This window comes from Hyperolius riggenbachi, chromosome 3 (genome assembly GCF_040937935.1).
Source record: "Hyperolius riggenbachi isolate aHypRig1 chromosome 3, aHypRig1.pri, whole genome shotgun sequence".
Taxonomy (NCBI): Eukaryota; Metazoa; Chordata; class Amphibia; order Anura; family Hyperoliidae; genus Hyperolius; species Hyperolius riggenbachi.
This window is the reverse complement of record NC_090648.1, coordinates 380,478,089-380,499,096: the sequence shown is the minus strand read 5'-3', so window position 1 is coordinate 380,499,096 and position 21,008 is coordinate 380,478,089. Positions and strand designations below refer to the sequence as shown.

At 43.5% G+C, this 21,008-nt stretch overlaps 1 protein-coding gene across 2 annotated transcripts in view; it reads left to right on the top strand.

Moving 5' to 3' along the window:
• ATP6V0A4 (ATPase H+ transporting V0 subunit a4) overlaps positions 1-21,008 on the top strand; it is a 79,555-nt gene that overhangs the window by 50,046 nt on the left and 8,501 nt on the right. For both annotated transcript variants that reach the window (XM_068277339.1, XM_068277340.1), the window contains exons 11-18: positions 545-695; positions 862-1,001; positions 1,685-1,842; positions 6,066-6,159; positions 6,244-6,362; positions 12,251-12,467; positions 13,977-14,084; positions 14,167-14,316. In XM_068277339.1, coding sequence (XP_068133440.1) covers positions 545-695; positions 862-1,001; positions 1,685-1,842; positions 6,066-6,159; positions 6,244-6,362; positions 12,251-12,467; positions 13,977-14,084; positions 14,167-14,316 — 1,137 coding nt within the window. The remainder of the gene's footprint in view (positions 1-544; positions 696-861; positions 1,002-1,684; positions 1,843-6,065; positions 6,160-6,243; positions 6,363-12,250; positions 12,468-13,976; positions 14,085-14,166; positions 14,317-21,008) is intronic.

The following is a 21,008-nucleotide window of genomic DNA, read 5'->3' as shown; positions in this document are numbered from 1 at the left end:
AAAATTCCTGCAAAATATGATATATCTGGAGAACAGTGATGCCACTCCTGCAGAAAATTACATATCTGGAGAGCAGTGATGAAATTCGAGAGCAGTAATGTCACTCCTTCAGAATATGACATACCTGTAGAGCAGTGATGTAATTCCTGCAGAATATACCATATCTGGAGAGCAGTGATGTCACTCCTGCAGAATATGACATATATTGAAAGCATTGATATCGCTCCTGCGGAATATGACATATGTATCGAGAGCAGTGATGTCACTCCTGCAGAATATGACATATCTTGAGAGCAGTGATGTCACTCCTGCAGAATATGACATATACTGAGTGCAGTGATATCACTCCGGCAGAATATGACATATACTGTATGTAGTGCAATTATGTCATCCCTGTAAAATATATCATATCTAGAGTGCAGCGATGTCACTCCTGTAAAATATAACACTTCTATTGAGTGGTGATTGTCACATGATCTGTTTTGCTTAACGTATTAAGCTGAGAAACAGTGTAACTCCCAGATGTTGATTGTTTTCATGACAGGAGCGCAGTGGATCCACCATTCCTCCAATTCTCACAAACATCCCCACCAATCTGGTGCCACCGACCTTCAACCGCACCAACAAATTCACTGCCGGCTTCCAGAACATTGTGGACGCCTATGGTGTTGGGAACTACAGAGAGATGAACCCAAGTGAGTCCAAAACCTATAATATTTTTAAAATGAAATTTAATTCCCCATTCTGCCCTGAGTTTCTAATATTTGTAGGTAGGATTCTTCTATAAGGTGCCATTTTCTTCCGTTGCTTTTACTCATTCTAATTCACTTGATTATAAATAACTATAATGTTGTGCTGCAGCTCCATACACCATCATCACCTTTCCCTTCCTGTTTGCGGTGATGTTCGGTGATTGCGGCCATGGCCTCGTCATGCTCGGTTTTGCTGCCTGGATGGTTATGAATGAAAAGCAACTTCTAGCAACAAAGACTGACAATGAGGTGAGCTGATAACAGTAAATTGTTATCTTCCTCTTCATTCCCCCAACCCCAGCACTGTATTCCATAATACAGAAAACCTAAATGGGCTTTCCAAGGACAGCCACTGTGTGAGAGAGGTGGAAGTAGAGGGAGAGGAATGGTCTGTTAATGATTACCACTATGCAAAGCACAAAAAGAGATCATCATTACCACTAAAGCACCAATAAAAAAAACAGGGTTAATTCAGTGTCTAGAGGAGCTCCCCATGCGGGCCCCTCAGCTCTAGGTGTCCTGGTGCGGGTTCATCCTCTGCATTCTCATGCGTCCTTACAGTTCAACTTTTTGAGCCTCGCCATCAGTGCCGTAGCTAAGGAGCTATGGTCACCAGGGCAGGTTTTACATTGGGCCCCCCAAGCACTCTATACATAGCAAAACCTGCCAAGGACAACCACAGCGTCTGAGGTGCAAGAAGGGGATGGGGAACACTTGTTAATGATTACTACCATTCAAAACATACATAGTAGTGATTATTACCAGTACAGGACCAATAGAGAGCTAATACTGAGGTTGAGGAGGGCCCTTCACGGCCCTCTGGCCCAAGGGCCCCAGTGCGGTCGAGACCTCTGCAACTCCTAATGCTACACCACTGCTCCCCATGAGACTTTTAGGGACTTTGTTTTTCACCTTCTATCTTCTTCTACCAGATCTGGAACACGTTCTTTGGAGGGCGATATCTGATCTTTATGATGAGCATTTTCTCCATTTACACTGGATTCATCTACAATGACTGCTTTGCCAAATCCTTCAACATATTTGGATCATCCTGGAGAGTTCGCCCAATGTTCACTAATGGCACCTGGACGTAAGTTATGTGGGCCCTGCTTCTAATAGCTTGAGAATATGAGATATTAGGGTCCTGCTCATTCCAGAATGCACTCTAATTTGGAACAGGAGGTATGAGGGCCATGTTCCTTACATGCTACATTCTAATAGGAAAGGGACTTATTTATTACAATTTACACAATCTAATAGGAAACAGGAAGGATGAGAGTCCTGCTCATACAGCTTACACTCTAATAGGAGGTACAGTATAAGAGTCCTTATTACTGCTTACATTGCAATAAAGAACAGGAAGTATAAGGGGCCTGCTCATTACAACTTTCCAATCTAATAGGAAATAGGAGGGAGGTGTGAGGGTCCTACCAATTACAGCTTACACTTATAGGTGAATAGGTGGTATCAGGGCTTTTCTTAAAGGGGTTCTGTGGGGTGTAAGAAAAACCAAAAAGTGTCACCTACCTGGAGCTTCTACGGCCCCCTGCAGCTATAAAGTCCCACGCCGTCACTGAAGCCTCTGCCGTTCGTCGCCGCCGTTGACCTGCTAATTATTCGTCTAACTAGATGAATAGCACTGCAGCTGCGCGGCCGTGGCTGTGAGTGTCCTCGCTCCCGCAAAAGTCATCAGAAGATTACTGCGTAGGCGCAGTACAAGAAAACTTCATACTGCGACTGCGCAGTAAGCTCCCAATGACGCGCGCCATGGCCACGCAGCCGCAGTGCTAATCGTCTAGTTAGATGAATAATTATCAGGTCACCGGCGGTGACGAACAGCGGAGGCTTCAGTGACGACGTGGGACTTAATAGTTGCTGGGAGCCTGTAGAAACCCCAGGTAAGTGACACTTTTTGTTTTTACTTTTTACACCCCACAGAACCCCTTTAACCTCTTGAGGACCGCAATGTTAAACCCCCCTAGTGACAATGCCATTTTATGTAAAATTGGCCACGGCAGCTTTAAGGCCAAGCTGCAGGGCCGCACAACACAGCGATTCCCCCCCCCCCTTTCTCCCCACCAACAGAGCTTTCTGTTGGTGGGGTCTGATCGCTCCCTTCATGTTAATTTTTTTTTTTACAAACATTTTTGTTTATTTTTTTATAAAAAACCCTATTTCTTTAAAGAGAACCCGAGGTGGGTTTGAAGAATGTGATCTGCATACAGAGGCTGGATCTGCCTATACAGCCCAGCCTCTGTTGCTATCCCAAACCCCCCTAAGGTCCCCCTGCACTCTGCAAATCCCTCATAAATCACAGCCGTGCTGTCGACACACAGCGTGTCGCAGCGGGCTGCGTTTTTCTCTATAGTGTCAGTCTGCTGCTCTCCCTGCCTCTTGCAGAACTCCGGTCCCTGCCTGCCTCCCTTCCCTTCCCGCTGATTATAGGGAAGGGACAGGGGCAGGGACCGGAGCTCTGCAGGAGGCGGGGGAGCAGCCGAGACTGACACTACAGATGTAAACACAGTACGCACAGTGTGGCTGTGATCTATGTCTGATTGCAGAGTGCAGGGGGACATTAGGGGGGTTTGGAATACCAACAGAGGCTGGGCTGTATAGGCAGATCCAGCCTCTGTATTCAGATCACATTCTTCAAACGCACCTCGGGTTCTCTTTAAAGATTTTCCCTGCCTCGCCCCGCCAGCCTATCACAGCGATCGGCTGTGATAGGCTTCAGCCTATTACCGCCGATCGCTTCTAAGTCCCCCAGGGGGACAGGCGTGTCACGGCTGTCCCCAGTACAGCGCTGCTGCTGATCGCAGCTCTATACTGATGTAAACACGGTACACGCCGCTTAAGCAGGAGATCTCCTGCAAACTGCTGCCCCAGGACTTTACGCCGATCAGCTGCCACCGTGGCCACGCCCATCGGCGTGACGCGGTGGGCAAGCAGTTAAAGAGAAACTCTGACCAAGAATTGAACTTTATCCCAATCAGTAGCTGATACCCCCTTATACATGAGAAATCTATTCCTTTTCACAAACAGACCATCAGAGGGCGCTGTATGACTGATATTGTGGTGAAACCCCTCCCACAAGAAACTCTGAGGACCGTGGTACTCCTGGCAGTTTCCGGTCTGTGAACCTTGTTGCATTGTGGGAAATAGCTGTTTACAGCTGTTTCCAACTGCCAAAAAATCATGCAGCAGCTACATCACCTGCCAACAGTAAAAATGTCACCATGTAATAAATGTCAGAATGTAAATCAGGGATTTAAAAGATTTTACAATGGGCAAACACTGACTAAATCATTTATACATAATTATTGTAAAAATTAAGCACTTTTTTTTATTACATTATTTTCACTGGAGTTCCTCTTTAAGCTATGAATCCACGTCGCAATTTTCCCGATGATTTTCCCAACTACCAATGATTTTTTTGAGTGCCAAGAGGTCGTATTCGCGATATATCGCCACGTGTGTACAGTCACATGACCATGCGAACGTCTTTTAGTGGCAGACCACAATAACAACCGTTATGGTGGATTGGATCTCTAAGATCCCGGACGACTCCCGCGCAAACTGCCGCAATTGCTTGATGTCTCATTCGCTCCCAACATATAGCGCATACCCGCATAACCGCATCCCGGGCTGGTGCCTCGATCGTTTTTTTCCACCTCTCTCTGCCCACCCACTGGCACCCTCACAGCGCCTCCCCTTTCGGGACTAAGTAACATTAATTGATAATTCTTTTTATAAAAAACTTTTTTGTGGGCGTGACTAGGGGGTTGGGGGTGTGGCCAGGGGTGTGGCCTAATTGTCCTGTTTTGTAAAATTAAAATGTTGGGAGGTATGCCTGTGCCTGCTATAGCCGTAATTCCTATTACGGCCTATGGTGGCGCCGCCTGCTCCCAAATCTCCTGCACTGGTTTCAGCGTGTTTGTGCCTAGACGACATATATGTATTGCCACTTGCCAGTCAACCTTTTTTTTGGCTGGGGGTGGTCTTTACGTATATTTTAAAACCCAAATGGGAACAGAAGATATGAGGGCCCTGCTCATTACAGCTTACACTCTGATAGGGAATAGGAGGTATTAAAAACGTGCTCATTACAGTTTATACTCTAATAGAGAGAAGGTTGTATGGTGGTCCTGATTATTACAGCGTCTAATCTCATAGGGAACATGAGATATTAGGGTCCTGCTCATTACAGTTTGCACTGGTATAGGGAACAGGAGATATGACAGGGCCTTGCTTTACAGATAAAAGTCTAATAGTGAAAAAGAGGTATGGGTTGCCAGTCATTACAGGTTACACCCTTTTATGAAATAGGAGGTATGTAGGTCCTGTCTTTTACAGCTTACATTCTAATAGCAGGCAAAATGAATAAATGATCTTGCCATGGTTGAGTTCTCAGTCCTGCATTCTTAAAAATATAATTTTGAAATGCACTATTGTCCATTTTCATTTGCTTGAAACACAGTAATACAAATGCAACTGCTATAGGTTTTTAAAGGATCACTATCGTGAAATAGTAGGCAGTTAAAATCTTACAGAACCGACAAGTTTTGGGCCAGTCCATCTCCTCATGGGGGATTCTCAGGGTTTTCTTAATTTTCAACACAATTTCCTGAACAGCAGTTTATAGAGACTCCGAGCAGTGCAGTAACTATGGAAAGATGCATACCATTTTAAAGCTCTCTTTCTCCTCTTTCCAATGATATATAAAATATAAACCGCCACCCTACACCTTTTTAGTTTCCGTTATTTTCGCAATCGAAATCGCGGCCGCCATCTTGGATTCCTTATTCAGCATTGTATTATGCAGGACGACACTTTCCCCAGTGTCGGCAGCTCCATTCAGTGCAATGCAATGAAATACAAGGAACCCAGGGGGATATAATTATAAACATCATGCTGGTAGGTGTGAGGATATAATTAATTAGTTGTGGGTATGCTTAAAGGCATAACCACAGGCACTGCTCGGAGTCCCTTTAACTGCCAAAATAATAAGATACCAGCTAGCCTCCCTAATCACTTGCAAACTATTTTGTCAGTTAGACTTTGCAACTGCTGTTCAGGAAATGCTGTTGAAAACAAAGAAAACCTTGAGAATCCCCCACGAGGAGATGGACTGGCCTGGTACTGTCAGTTTTAACTGCCTAAGAGAGTCCTCTAAGCTCTTCTAAACTGTGTCAAGATTGGTAGCAGAGGAAGGTGTGGTGCAACAAATTGTACAGTAAATGTTATGATTCTCTATTTTTATACACATCACATAATGTTAGGTTGTGCTCAGATCTTCTATTATTTCTTCTTCAGAGATACATTAGTACACTCAGGCATTGACCTGCAGCTGGACCCACGTGTTACCGGTGTCTTTTCTGGAAACCCCTATCCGTTTGGTATTGACCCGGTAAGACAATTTTCAGTTCATCCAGAGGCTCTGCAGATAATCCAGACATTCTTCTGACTTTTAGACCATTTCCCCTTCCTCTAGATCTGGAATATTGCCAAGAACAAGCTGACTTTCCTTAACTCCTACAAGATGAAGATGTCGGTGGTGTTGGGGATCACTCAGATGGTGTTTGGGGTTATAGTTGGTCTTATCAACCACATGTAAGGTTTGCTTTACTCAGCAGAGAATAAGACATCAATATTTGTTAATTTTATGTTTGAAGCAGAATTAATTTAGTAAACTTCTCCCAGTCTGGCGTACATCAAAAAAGGGCGTCGGGGAAAAAAGGGCGCGTGGTGTAAACGATAAGCATTATTATCGTTTATAAAAATATTGTGTAGAATTTCGTTTACAAATAGTGTTTTAACAATTTATAAATCATTAAATAATGTGTATGAAATCTGCAATTCTTAAAACGTTAATCTTCCCTGTTTGTAAACTGAAACTTATAATTACGTTTGTTAAAAAAACAGTAATATTTGTTTAAACATTATAATTATATATCGTTATGAATAATCTTGATTTATCGTTTATTATTATAATAAAATGTGAAAATATTGTTTATAACAATGATATTAATATAAGTACATTCATAATAACTGTTGATTAGTATTATTAAAATTGTACTAAAACTATACCTAACCCTACTCTCACACAGAACCCTCCCTGTACCTATCCCTAACCCCTAGACCCCCTGGTGGTGCCTAAACTTAAGACCCCCCTGGTGGTGCCTAAACTTAAGACCCCCCTGGTGGTGCCTAAAGCTAAGACCCCCCTGGTGGTGTCTAAACCTAAGACCCCCCTGGTGGTGCCTAAACCTAAGACCCCCCTGGTGGTGCCTAAACCTAAGACCCCCCTGGTGGTGCCTAAACCTAAGACCCCCCTGGTGGTGCCTAAACCTAAGACCCCCGATGGATAATAATGTTTTACAAACATTAATAAATAAAAAATGTAAATAAAAAAATTTAATTCATTTTTTTGGGTGGATAATAATGTTTTAGAAATGTTTTACAAATAGTGATTGTAAAAAATATATTGCAATTTACGTTAGGTACTGATCGCTTTATTTTGTGAATAATAATGTTTTACAAACAGTAAGGGCCCTTTTCCACTAGCAATCGCTAGCGTTCACGCTGAACGCTAGCGATTGCTGAATCGCAATTACCGCCGATTCCCCGACGTTCGCGGCCGCGATTTTGCTATGCTATGCACTGCATAGCAAAATCGCGGCAAAAGTCGCTCCGCGGCGCGATCGCGATCAAGTAAAAAACGAATCGCGGTAGTGGAAATTACCTACCGCGATTCCTATGTTAAAAAGCAAACCGTAGCGATTGTAAAATTGCTAGCGGTTTGCGTTTTTGCGATTCAGCCAGCGCAAACGCGCTGGTGGAAAAGGGCCCTTAGGGATAAAATGTTAAATAATGTTTTAGTTAAATAGGATAAATATGTTTAGTATTTTTATAAACGTTATTAGTCACGGGTGCATTTTCTAAACGTAAATCCTCACAAGCACAGTTATAAAACATTAAAAATCTCCGGGCGCCGTTTGTAAAACGTTATTTATCTCCGGCGCCCTTTTTTCCCTGTTCGGCGCCCATTAAACGATATTTATAATGGGAGTGAATGGGGCGCCCTTTTTGTCCACTTGTCTCATGCGCCCAAATCTCCTGCTTCCCAGTCTGGAGACCACTGAATGAATGGGTACAGGCACGTACAGTAACTACAAATCATGGGTACACATATGATGTACAACTACACATGGTACATTCACCTCCACAACATAGTTACATGGTTAGTTTGGTTGAAAAAATAAATTTGTCCATCAAGTCCAAGAAGACAAATAAATAAGTACACTTTAGGTACCTTTTTCTCCTGCACCCTCACAAATCCCAGTTGATCCAGGGGAAGGCAAAAAAACACTTAAAAGGCTTGGGTCAATTAACCTTTAGGGTAAAAAATCCTTCCCAACTCTAGACGGCAGTCAGAAAAATCCCTGTATCAACTCTGCTGGGAATTAGCTACCGTAGTAATTATAGCTGATGACGTCCTTCAATTCAGGGAAAGCATCCAAACCTCTTTTGAATATAAATTTTGTCATAACTACTTCCCGTGGTAAAATATGACACATTTTATCAACTCTTAATATAAAGAATCCCTTCCTAAATAGATGGCAATACCCTTTTTCCTCTATTCGTAGATAATTTCCTGATGTACAAGCCTAGGGAGGGAAGAAAAAAAAGATCTGCCAAGCATTAACATTTCCCTTTGATGTATTCATACATGTTAATTAGGTCACATCTAAGCCATCTTTTTCCAAGCAAAATAAACCCAGTTTGGCCAACCTTTCTTGGTAAGTGAGCCCTCCTATCCCTGTTATTGATTTAGTTGCCCATCTTTGTACCTGTTCTAGTATGTTAATGTCCTTCCCATAGTGTGGTGTCCAAAACTGTATTTCCATAATCCAGGTGTGGCCTGACAAGTGATTTATACAGAGGGAGTTGTATACTAGCATCTTGTGATTTTATTTCCCGTTTCATGCATCCCACAATTTTATTTGCTTTAGCTGCTGCTGAGCGGCATTGAATATGGGTGTTTAACTTATTATCAACCATTATTCCCAAGTCCTTCTCCAAGTCTGATGTTCCGAGCTGTAAGTCATGTATCTTATGTTGCTCTACCATTGGCATCTAAGGTGTATGATCTTACATTTATCTACATTAAATTTCATCTAAAGCTCTCCCAAGATTTGACCACCCATAAAAGCTGAGAATGTTGGTGAGAAAAGACCTTTCTCCTCATCACTGTAATATGGTAGATCTTTCAGTGCTAATATAGGGGGATGGAGCTTGATAAACAGCAGACAAAACAACAGACAAATTCACTCCCTCTTTAACTGGCTGCTTTTGAGTTTGGATGAAATCTTAAGGTGCCTATTAACAATACAATCCCAGGGGTGATCGATCGCTTCCGAACACCGTAGTAATTAATCATAAACGGTCGGTTATGCCTATTAACTGCCAAAAATCTTCTAACCAATCTGATCAGATTGATGTAGTTAATCCAAAGAAACAGGTGAAGCGCATCAATCTGATTGGATTGGTTAGCAGGTTTTAGTCCGGTAATGGGCATGACTTAGTAATCATTTCAGAAACCATCAATCACCCCCGAAATTGTATTGCTAAAAGGACCACTATTGCAAAAAACTGTAAAATTTCAAATGCATTTAAACACAAATAAGAAGTATGCTTCTTCCCGAATAAAATGAGCTATAAATTATTTTTCTCCTATGTAGCTGTCACTTACAGTCGTTAGTAGAAATCTTACGGAACTTGGTTTTTGACTAGTCCATCTCTTCATGGGGATTCTCAGTATTTAATTTTTTCTTTACAAAAACACTCCCTGGAAAGGATCTATATTTAAATAGAGATATTTAAATAAGCACCATTTATACTTACCTGGATCTTCCTTTGGGCCCCTTGGTGGCCATGGGCTCCATTGCTGTTCTCCTGGACCCCTCTGGTCATTTGTTGAGTCCCCCGGGATATATCTCAGTCATAGCCAGTAGCGGTTCACCACACATGCGCAGTTGTGAACGTGCTCCTGTCACTGGGGGCGTTTTGTGCCTGTGCAATACGCTCCCAGCGACAGGAGCGCAGTCACGGCTGTGCATGCATGGTGAGCCACGACTGGTTGCAACTGAGATATATACTCGGGGACAGAGTAGAGGGACAGAGCAGAGGAACAGAGGGGCCCAGGAGAACGGGGATGAAGCCCACAGCCAGCATGGGATTGGAGGAAGGTCCAGGTAAGTATAAAAGCTGCTTATTCAAACATCTCTGGTTTCCTTTAAAAATAAACTATGTGAATTTTGTTTAAAATCACACTGCAATCAGACATTGCATATAGGTGGTGGTGAAATAATGCAATACAATAACATTTGTAGAGCGATTTCCTCCCATAGGAGTCTAAGGGCATAGATATGTCTCTGTTTGTAAATGCTGACTACAGGTAGCCTTTTAGTTTGGACTTAAATGTTTCCAGGGATGGAGATGTCCTGACTGGGTGTGGCAGGGAGTTCCAAAGTGTAGGGGCAGCATGACAAAAGGCTCTGTCTCCAAAGGCTTTGAGGTGGACTCTGTGGGTGACCAAGTTATTAGATCTTTTGATCTAAGATTGTGGAAGGTATGATGCAATTGCAACAAATCTTTCAGGTATCCAGGGGCCAAGATTGTGCAAATATTTGAATGTCAATAAGCCAGTCTGAAATAGAAGTCTCCACGTTATCGGTAGGCAGTGGAGTGAGTGAAGGATCAGAGTTATGTGGCAATGGCAGGGTTAGCTTGTTAACAGCCTTGCAGCGGCATTCTTTACAAATTCGGTGCAGGTGTTTCTTTGGGATGCCTTTATAGAGAACATTACAGTAGTCCAACCGTGATGTGATGAAAGAATAAACTAGGGTTGGATCTGCTGGAGATATGAGGAGCTTAATTTTTGCAATGTTCCTTAGGTGAATAAAGAAATGTTTCACAACAGTTGAGATTTGGTTCCTGGAGCTTAATTTCCCATCAATCTGTACACCCAGGCTGTGCACAAAGTCTGAGCTGTTCAGGTCTGTGCTCCCTATCCTTATGGTGGCCACTAATGATCCAATCTTTTTCATCCAATCTTACCATTTCTATGTAATATAAGGTAACTGCCTGAAGTATCCATTCAGTATATTCACTCAATTTACCCTTATACTACATAGATTTGGTAAGATTGGATGAAAAAGATTGGATCATTAGTGGCCACCTTTAGTGGTGCTGGCTGAGACTGGAGCTGCTTTGCTGTCAAGCGTTGATGTCTGATAAAAAGAACCTTAGTTTTCTCAGCATTTAGTTTTAGCCAGTAAGTCATTCATCCACTCCTGAAGCTCAGCTAAGTACATGTTTATTTGTGGAGTAGGGTCTGTAACGCCAGGTTTGAATGATAAATATAGCTGGGTCATCAGCAAAGCAAAAATATGTCAGGCTATGTATTTGGACGATTTTGGAAGCATGTATATGGTAAACAGCAACGGGGATAGTATCACGCCCTGGGGTACACCATATTTTAGTGGTAAAGGGTTAGGGAGGAACGGCCCAAGGATACCCTTTGTGCTCTGCCAACGAAGAAGGAGTTGAACCATTGAGAACTAAGCCATGTATGCCACAGTACTCTTGTAGTCTGTTAAAAACCAGCCTGGCGGTATGGACGAGCTCAGCTCGTCCATCACCGCCGGAGGCTGCCGCTCAGGCCCTGCTGGGCCGATTTTCATCAAATAAAGTGCAGCACACGCAGCCGGCACTTTGCCAGCCGCGTGTGCTGCCTGATCGCCGCCACTCTGCGGCGATCCGCCACGAGCAGCGGCGAAAGAGGGTCCCCCCAGCTGCCTGAGCCCAGCGTAGCCGGAACAAAAAGTTCCGGCCAGCGCTAAGGGCTGGATCGGAGGCGGCTGACGTCCATGACGTCACTCCGCTCGTCGCTATGGCGACGATCTAAGCAAAACAAGGAAGGCCGCTCATTGCGGCCTTCCTTGTTTATTCTTGGCGCCGGAGGCGATCGGAAGAACGCCTCCGGAGCGCCCTCTAGTGGGCTTTCATGCAGCCAACTTTCAGTTGGCTGCATGAAATAGTTTTTTTTTTATTTAAAAAAAACCCTCCCGCAGCTGCCCTGGCGATCTTAATAGAACGCCAGGGTGGTTTTAAGCAAGATTTCATGATCAAGCAAAATTAAGATGGAACATTGGCCTATGTCTCTTGCTAGAGCAGATCATTGTAGATCTGGATGAGGACTGTTTTACAGTTGTAATGTTATTTTGAAGCCAGATTAAAGAGGGTCAAGGATGTTGTTTCTTAATAGCATGGTTTCAAGTTGGAGATACTGTAGACAGCCTTTTCAATAACTATCCCCAGAAAGGGGAGGTGGAGACAGGTCTGTAGATGTTTAGAACATCTGGCATCTGGGCCTAAGAATGGAGATATTTTATGCTGATCCTAGTATCCCAGTTTAATATTTTATTGTGTTTTAGAAACTTTCGGAATCGCATGAACATCGTCCTGCAGTTCATCCCAGAGATCATCTTTATCTTGTGCCTGTTCGGGTACCTTGTCTTCATGATCATCTTCAAGTGGTGCACATACAACGCGTTCAACTCACAGGACGCTCCCAGCATCCTCATCCATTTCATCAACATGTTCCTGTTCAACTACAATGATCCGACCAATCCACCACTCTATGAGCACCAGGTGACCCTTCCACCTTCTCCAAGGCTCTTATTATCTCCAGGGAGAGTCATGCATGCTTGGAATAAACTTTCAACAGAGATGAGGCCAGATATTGAGGAATATATTGAATTATCACAAGGGTATTTATAGTATTTATATCTTCACAAACATAAGAGTCACTGTGCTACACCATAGTAGTTCCTTCACTGCAAAAAAAAAAACCTGTAACAGTCAAAGAACGGTGCTAATTATAATATAAAAAAAATGGCCACACACACACATTAAATACACACACACACACACACACACACACACACACACACACACACACACACACACACACACACACACACACACACACACACACACCATCCCTATCAAAATACTTTTTGTATGATTCCAGATTTCATGTTCTGCTCCGTCACAATCCAGCACTGATAACTGTAACCACCCTGGCGTTCTATTGATTGCGCCAGGGTGGCGGCGTAGCGGTATTTTTTGTAAAAAATGTTTGTGTTAAATCATGTAGCTAGCCTAACGCTAGCTACATGCCCGCCCCTTCTGATCGCCTCCGGCGATCAGAGCAATCAGTAAATCCCATTCAGAACGGGATTTCCTGTTTGGCTTCCCCCGTCGCCATGGCGACGATCGTGATGACATCATCGACGTTGTGACGTCAGAGGGAGTCCCGATCCACCCCTCAGCACTGCCTGGCACTGATTGGCCAGGCTGCGCAGGGGTCTTGGGGAGGGGGGGGGGTCGGCGAGTTGCACGTCGGGTAACAGCAAAGTGCTAGCTGCGTGTTTAAAAAAAATTAAGTAAATCGGCCCAGTAGGGCCTGAGAAATCCACCGCGGTGGTAATGGACAAGCTGAGCTCGTCATTACCGCCAAGGTGGTTAAAAAAAATTGGTCTAGCCTGTACTGTAATACAAGTACATTCAGTGACTACTCACCAGGTCTGGATTTGTACTTCTTACCGCCCAAGGCCCACTATCACCAGCTGCCCCGGGCCAACAGCATACTAACCCCCCCCCCCCCCCCCCTCCATGGTAGGGATTAGATTGTAGGCTCCTTTGAGGACAGTTAGCGACATGATCGCAGGGATTAGATTGTAAGCTCCTTGGTGAGTGACAGCAAAGTCAGTGCCCGTTCACATCCCCCGAGTGCCAGATCTGGCTGTTGGTAGCTGCCCACTGCTATGTGCAAACTGTGAAGCAGGATGTCTGTTCAGCAGGTAATTGTTACTACCCCCCTGCTGCCCACAGCCTACCCCTTGCTTTCCTGGTGCACTAGGCCATGGTCTTTGTGGCCTTGCCTGAAATCTGGCCATGCTACTCACTAGTTATTAATTTATTAACAAGGAATTAGCGAATTAGCGTCTGTATCATTGTCCTTAATCCTCAACAAATTTGATTGAGTTTTGTTTATTTTAGAAAGGTTAAGGGTTCATCTGCCTCATATCTTTCTATCAGATATTGTAACCATTCCTGAACTCAACCTACCACATTATCATCTAATTTTTCTTTCAGAAAGAAGTGCAGAGCTTTTTGGTGATTTTTGCACTGATTGCGGTTCCTTGGATGCTGCTGATTAAACCATTTGTCCTTCGGGCCAATCACAAGAAGGCCCAGCACAGGGTAAGTGGGGACAGGTTATATTATTCTAAAATGTTTTTCAGGACTTATTATTTAGCTACTCACAGTTCATCTTCCTCTGCAGCTTCCACCTTCCTCTGCTCCTGAGGTTCATGTTGAGATATCAGACATGGAGAACTCTCAGTCCAATCACACCAAGGAAGAGAAGAAGGAGGATCATGGGGCAGTACAGGGAGGAGGACACGGAGGAGGACATGGGGAACACGGAGAAGAGGTATATACATACATGTATGCTGAGAATCATGTGGATGGACTACACAAAATACTCCCAAGTCTTTGTGCACACAGACATAGAATCTTAGATAAATGATAGTGGAGAAATATGTGGGTACAGAAGAGGGCAGTTACATGATACACAGCTTTCCACATGTTCAAAGAAGGGCAAAAATTTGACAGAAAACTTATCAAGGCAGTAGACATCAAGAGCTATTTGTGCTTGAACAAAGTATTGTACAAACATTTGACATCTGAGCTATGTCTCTGTGACCAGGGCCGGAGCTACCATAGGAAAAGATGGGCAATTGCCCCAGGGCCCCAGAGCCTGTAGGGGCCCCCAAGGTTTTCCTCCCCCATCTTAACTGTTGCTCCCCAGGGACTCTGCAGAGTCTGTTGAGAGGTGATTGGGGGAGGGTCAGCAGCCAGCTCAGGGGCCCAGGAGGGAAATTTGGCTGCAACAAAGGGCCTCCAATGGCGCTTTTCGGGCGGGGGGTGTCTGTTGGGGGGCTCCCAGGGTAATTTTGCCCTGGGGCCCAATTGTTACTTGAACCAGCCCTGTTTGTGACCCCTGCCTGCAACCAATCTAGGCCTATTGTCTACTCTCTGCCCCTAGATAAGACTTTCTTTCTTTTCAGATATTGTACGCACGCCATCCAGAACTGGCAAATCTGAGCCTTCTACTTTTCTGGATTTTATTTTTTTAGTTTGCTTTCATCCAGAGGTGGACATAGGCCCGTGCAGCCGCACAGGGGCCCCATGTCCTCTAGGGCCCCTGCAATTGCACCAGTTAGGGCCTGATTATCCTCTAGACTTTTCTTCATGTATTTCTCTCTGAAACTCAAGAGAAACAGTGATAATAACTTGTATCCTAGTCATATACAAGTTTAAATTGTGTGTTGAATTAATACAGTGCCTACAGAATGTGACCTAGGTTCATGTACTTTTATCTTATCGGCATTGTTTGGATCCAACCATGATCTGTTATGACCACACCCACATCATTTATTCTGCACAGGGGCCCAACGTTGGCTTTGTCCGCCACTGCTTTCATCATACGCTGATTTTGCTGTCTCCCTCTGTGCGCTAGCATTTCATGCTTCCACTATCTAATGGGATACATTCCACTGAGAAGTGGCATTAACCCTAAGCACCTGAGCAAACTTGTGCATTAAAAAAAAATGCACAAAAAAAGCATAATAAAAAGTGTGTGCGTTGGAGTGAGTTTTTAAAATGCATTCTATGCCCTTTCTGATGTCCTTACATATTGCACACTGACATGCATTGCAGAAATCAGCAATGCAACACACAAGTGTGCTCAGGTACTTAGACTGTCAGTACATGCCAGTACCAGCTAAGTTTAAATTGTGTTTATTAAATGTCTTGCCCAAATCTACATGTACAAAAGTCCATATTAGTCAGTAGGGATTGTCACTGAGGCGCAAATAAATTTGAGATGATCATGCTAATTAACCACTTGAGGACTGCAGTGGAAAACCCCCCTAAAGACCAGAGCAATTTTAACGAAATGGGCCACTGCAGCTTTAAGGCATAGCTGCAGGCCGTACAACTCAGCACACAAGTGATTTCCCGCCCCCCCCCCCCCTTCTTCTCCCCCCCAACAGAGCTCTCTGTTGGTGGAGTCTGATGGCCCCCCTTGTGTTTACTTATGTTTTAATAAATATTTATGTTGCGTCTTTTTGATTTTTTTTTTACTAACTCTTCTTTTTTTTTTTTCCCCTAAATCCCCTCCCTCCCCCCAGCCGGCCAATCACGCGATCAACTGTCATAGGCTTCTGCCTATGAGAGCCGATCGATCTCTTGTCCCCCGCTGTACAAGTAAATAGACGGCGATCATGCCGTCTAATAGTCTCCCGAGCGGCAATAGCCGCTCGGAGACTGAAGAGGGGGCGGAGCTCCGCCCTCCGAGCATGAGATGCGCGTGCAGCGTGCGCGCGATCTCATGCAAATTGAGCCCCAGGACTTGACGCCAATTGGCGTTAGGCGGTCCTGGGGCAGCCGCCGTGACCACGCCCATTGGCGTGGGGCGGTCGCTAAGTAGTTAATATAAAAACATAGCTCCCAACGGCCCTCTTTCGGAGGTACAGTCCCTCTTTGGGAACCCAGTCCCTCTGTCCCTCTTTCTTCCTCATTTGTCCCTCTTTCAGGACTGATGTACCAATCTGTAAATGTATATATTTATCTACTGAAAAATATGTTTAATTGACTCTAAACTTTATTCCCAACCTTTAAATTGATATATTTCTTATTTTAACATGTAAATATAAAGGAAAATGAACCAGAATAGAAAGGACCAATGTAGTTTGAATCATAAATTAACATTTTTCTTATGAAATCTTTATGGTATGCCTGACTAGGGGTATGGTGAAGGTGTGAAAAGGGCTATGGCAGGGGCGTGGCTTAAGTGTCCCTCTTTCTTATCTCAAAAAGGTATGAGGTATGTTAAAATCTAAGGGTACATTTACACTGTATCAGTTGCGCTGCAGAATAATGCTGCCGGTCAACTCACAGCCTAAACCGTTCTATGGGCCTTTTCTCTGCGTTGTAACAGATCATGTTATTCTAATTCACTACGCGCAGGGTGAATTGTAGTTCACACATTATAACGTTTGCATTATGCACCAACTTCCATCCACAATCTGTCATTATTCTGGGTTTTACTTAATCCCGACTTTCACCCTGTGATTCCATGATCCCACTTCTGCTGCTTTACTGTCTTATGGAGGCTTGCACTTCACCTGGCAACAGGAAAGGTGTTGATGTGGTTCACCTCCTCTCCCTTCACTTACCTACCATGTTCTTCCCACCCCTCCATCATTTTTTCTTCATTTCAGGACCATGCTATCTGTTTCCCTTCTTTGTTTAGGCTGTCTACTGGCCTGGCCCAGTCTTCTCATTTCTTTTGTCTCCCACATAGCCCACTCTAATCCTCGGTGACCACGCAATACGCACTGGATGAACTTAACCAACTTTTAGCAAAGCTGCCCTCCTCCTCATTCGTTTAGTTGACTCCAACTCTTCGTGACCATATGTACTTTTGCACACTAGATGTGTCTGTCAATCACTACTTCTGTCAGCTGTTGCATAGGCATGTTCATAGCTTCACCTATGCTGTCTATCCACCTTAGTCTTTGTTGTCCTCTTCTTCTTGTGCCCTCAATTTTTCCAAGCATCAAGGATTTTTCCAAAGAATCTGGTCTTCTCAATGTGTGACCAAAGTATTTGAGTTTTAATAGTAGTATCAACCCTTCTGGTGAACACTTGAAGTATTTACTGGTTAGATCAAGGGAACTGTCAGTAGCTTTCTCCACACCCACTATTCAAAAGCAACAATTTTTTATGCATGACCCTATTTATAGTTCAACTTTCACAGCCATATGTTACTACTGGGAAGATCATAGATTAAATGATCCTTTTCATTGTTGATAAAATTACATCCCTGTCCTGTAGTATCTTGTCCAAACTTGCCATAGCTTTTCTTCTAAGCACAAAGTGTCTCTTCATCTGATGGCTGCAGTCTCCAAAGCCAACCCCGTCCCCTTTTTTTTTCTCCAAATAGGTCCATTGCGCCCTGCACTTGAATATAATTGATTATTATACTATATAGTCCAGAGATGTTGCTCACCCCATTACAGGCTTTTATTTTCTCCAGTTTCATCAAAGTTCAGCACTATTTAGTCCGAAACATGTACAATACTTTCATCATATAGACATACAGTTTTTCCTGCTCCTGGTGTAATTAGGAATTGTTCATTACGACTTTTGCTCTATCTAGAGGTCCATTTACTACTTGCATATTCTCTCATATTGTTTTCCAGTCAATTGACCTCTCCTCCCTCTCCCTGTTTTTTATGTCTTGCAATTATGTTTAATAACTTTTGGTATTTTTGCAACTTTGTGCGATTTCCTCTGGGTCTTTTTTTCTGGCTCCCTAATTATTCCCCAGTTTCAGCCATCAGAGCGGTATCATTGGCAAATATCTGATTGTTAATATTCCTGCCAGCTCGGTGAATTCCAGCATGCTCTCAATCCAGGGCCATATTTGCAACTCAGGACCCTGTAGGTCCAGGCGTTCTGGCACTATAAACTCCACCCCTCAACACAGGCCACACCCAGAAGTAAAAATATCCTAAACGCTTATACCTGTCTCATTCCACTAAATGTCCATGGAATCTTACACTCTAATCACTGACTCATGTCATCCTTAGTGACATGAGTCAATAATTTGGGTGTAAGTTCTGAGGTCAGTGATATGAGGCAGACTGTAAGATCCTGAGGGGAGTTAGTGTCATCAGGCAGGCATCCAGTTGGTGGCATCAGGCAGGCATCCAGTTGGTGGCATCAGTCAGGCATCCAGTTAGTAGCAGCAGTCAGGCATCCAGTTGGTGGCATCAGGCAGGCATCCAGTTGGTGGCATCAGGTAGGCATCCAGTTGGTAGCATCAGGCAGGCATCCAGTTAGTAGCATTAGCATGGGTAAACAACGAGGAAGAGAGAGGAGCGCAGCAGCTGCAACTCATGACTCAACAGGGGGACTTTAGGGCAGGGGGACACCTCTCCCACATAAGGCACCTGTAGGCACGAGCCTATATTGCCTTATGGAAAATCCAGCCATGTCTCCATCACTAGCTTATTCAGTGCATAGACTCATCATATGCGCTTGATTTGTCTTCTCTAAACGTTGCACCTTCGCCTACCTCAACAACTCAGTATTTCTCCTCATCAACCACAATCTTCTTACTTTTACCCTCTCAGCATCTTACACTGGCCTCACCCCCTCCCAGACCAGGATAATTGAAGAGAGACCTTCAACCAAATCCACACTCTTTTCTCAGACTACCATGCATCAGGCACCTCCATTGTCTCTAATCTAACATCTCTTATGTATGCTGCCTCCAAGTATGAACAAACTCTGTAACTGGCTCTGAATGCAGATTCCTCCGGCACACTAAACCCCAGGCAACAATCACACAAGATGTTTGCAAAATGCTGCTTGAGCAGCTAAAGGCAAGTAAAAGAGGTCTGGCCTTATGCCAGGTACACACTATGAGATTTTTCTGGTCAATTTACTGTCAGATTGATTATTTCCAGCATGTCCGATTTGCTTTCCAATCGATTTCCGAGCATTTTCCGATTTATTTAAGTTCACTTTTATAGGAAATCTATTGGAAAATTCTCTGAAATCGATTGGAAAGCAAATCGGACATGTTGGAAATAATCGATCTGACAGTAAATCGACCAGAAAATCTCATAGTGTGTACCCAGCATTAGTGACAACTTTCTTGATTATAAGCTTACATCATGTCAACACTGTGCTAACTGTAACCAAATTAGAGAACTTAGCTGCAGATACATGTATCTATCCTTTTCATTAACTCCTCGTGTGCTGCTCCTTTCTGCAGCTCTCTACACTAACCTCAGTTTAATCTTATTTTACCTCTGAATTGAATTTTATCTCGTGTGCTTTGCCTATAATTCACCCCATTTCTTCTGTCTCACGAACATTATCAACATATGTACACTCCTTACTGCCTTATGCACTCCCCCATGGCCTACTAATGATTTTGTAATTCATATCTTCTTCCCACACACAGCTGTAAGACTTCTATATTTACATTAAAATAAAATACTGCTCCTTGAAAAATATTACAATCCATTGCTTCTCATTCAAAGTGCTTTTCCAGCAGGTAATTTACAACGGTTATGTGATGATGTCATCACTAGAGGTGGTCAATGAGAAGCTTAAAGGTCTTTGCTTTCAAGCACATTTTGCTTGCAAATTGTATGCTGGTTGGAACTGGCTCAACCAAATATACTTCCTGCTGAAACGTAATAGCCCAATTCCAAGCTGCAAACCATTTGCAATAAATTTGCATGCAAGACAGTATTTTTAGCATTTCATTGACCATCTCTTGTCATTACACACTGCCCAGCCCAACCAAATTACAGGGGGCATGTTTGAAACATAAATCATATTATATGAAACCCCTGTAAAAAAAAACAAAAAACAAGCAAACAAAAAAACCCAAGTTTCTCTCTCTCTCTCTCTCTCTCTCTCTCTCTTTCTCAGGTTCATTATCAAAAGCCAATCAATCTTTTTTGAGACATATCCTAGTAGCTTCTAGGCAACTCAAAGCAAGACAATGGAAGTCCACAAACACCCTACAACTCCCACAACTGGTCAATCAACCATATAATACAAATGGAGGAATCCGTGCATTCTTCTCAAAACAGGATGGAAAAATACATCTCAGCCTAGGCATGTTGGATATATGTCAGAGATGCGTTGACAGACCAAACAACCCTTGATTCCATAACGAGCCAACCACTCAGCTAACAAACTGCGTCCTCGTAACTCTTGAAGTACAAGGTCAAGAATAATACTATTGTTGGCTTTTACATTGACTAACCTAGTCAGAAGCGGGAGCCCAACGTCAGGGAATGCACTCCTCCTCCCCCCTCTCCCCTCCCCAATACTTTCTTCCTTCTCCCCTATATTTATATCTTAAACTTCCACCTCTTTTTTCTCTAGTCTACACAACTTTAATGTTACTGTTATTGGCACTTGCCGATTTAAAATGAGTCGCACCATTAAAGGATCCACTCTGAGGATTACAGGGAGGAGGAGGCACCCCAAGATGTGATGTATAGAAGGGATAGTGTCAGCTAGATA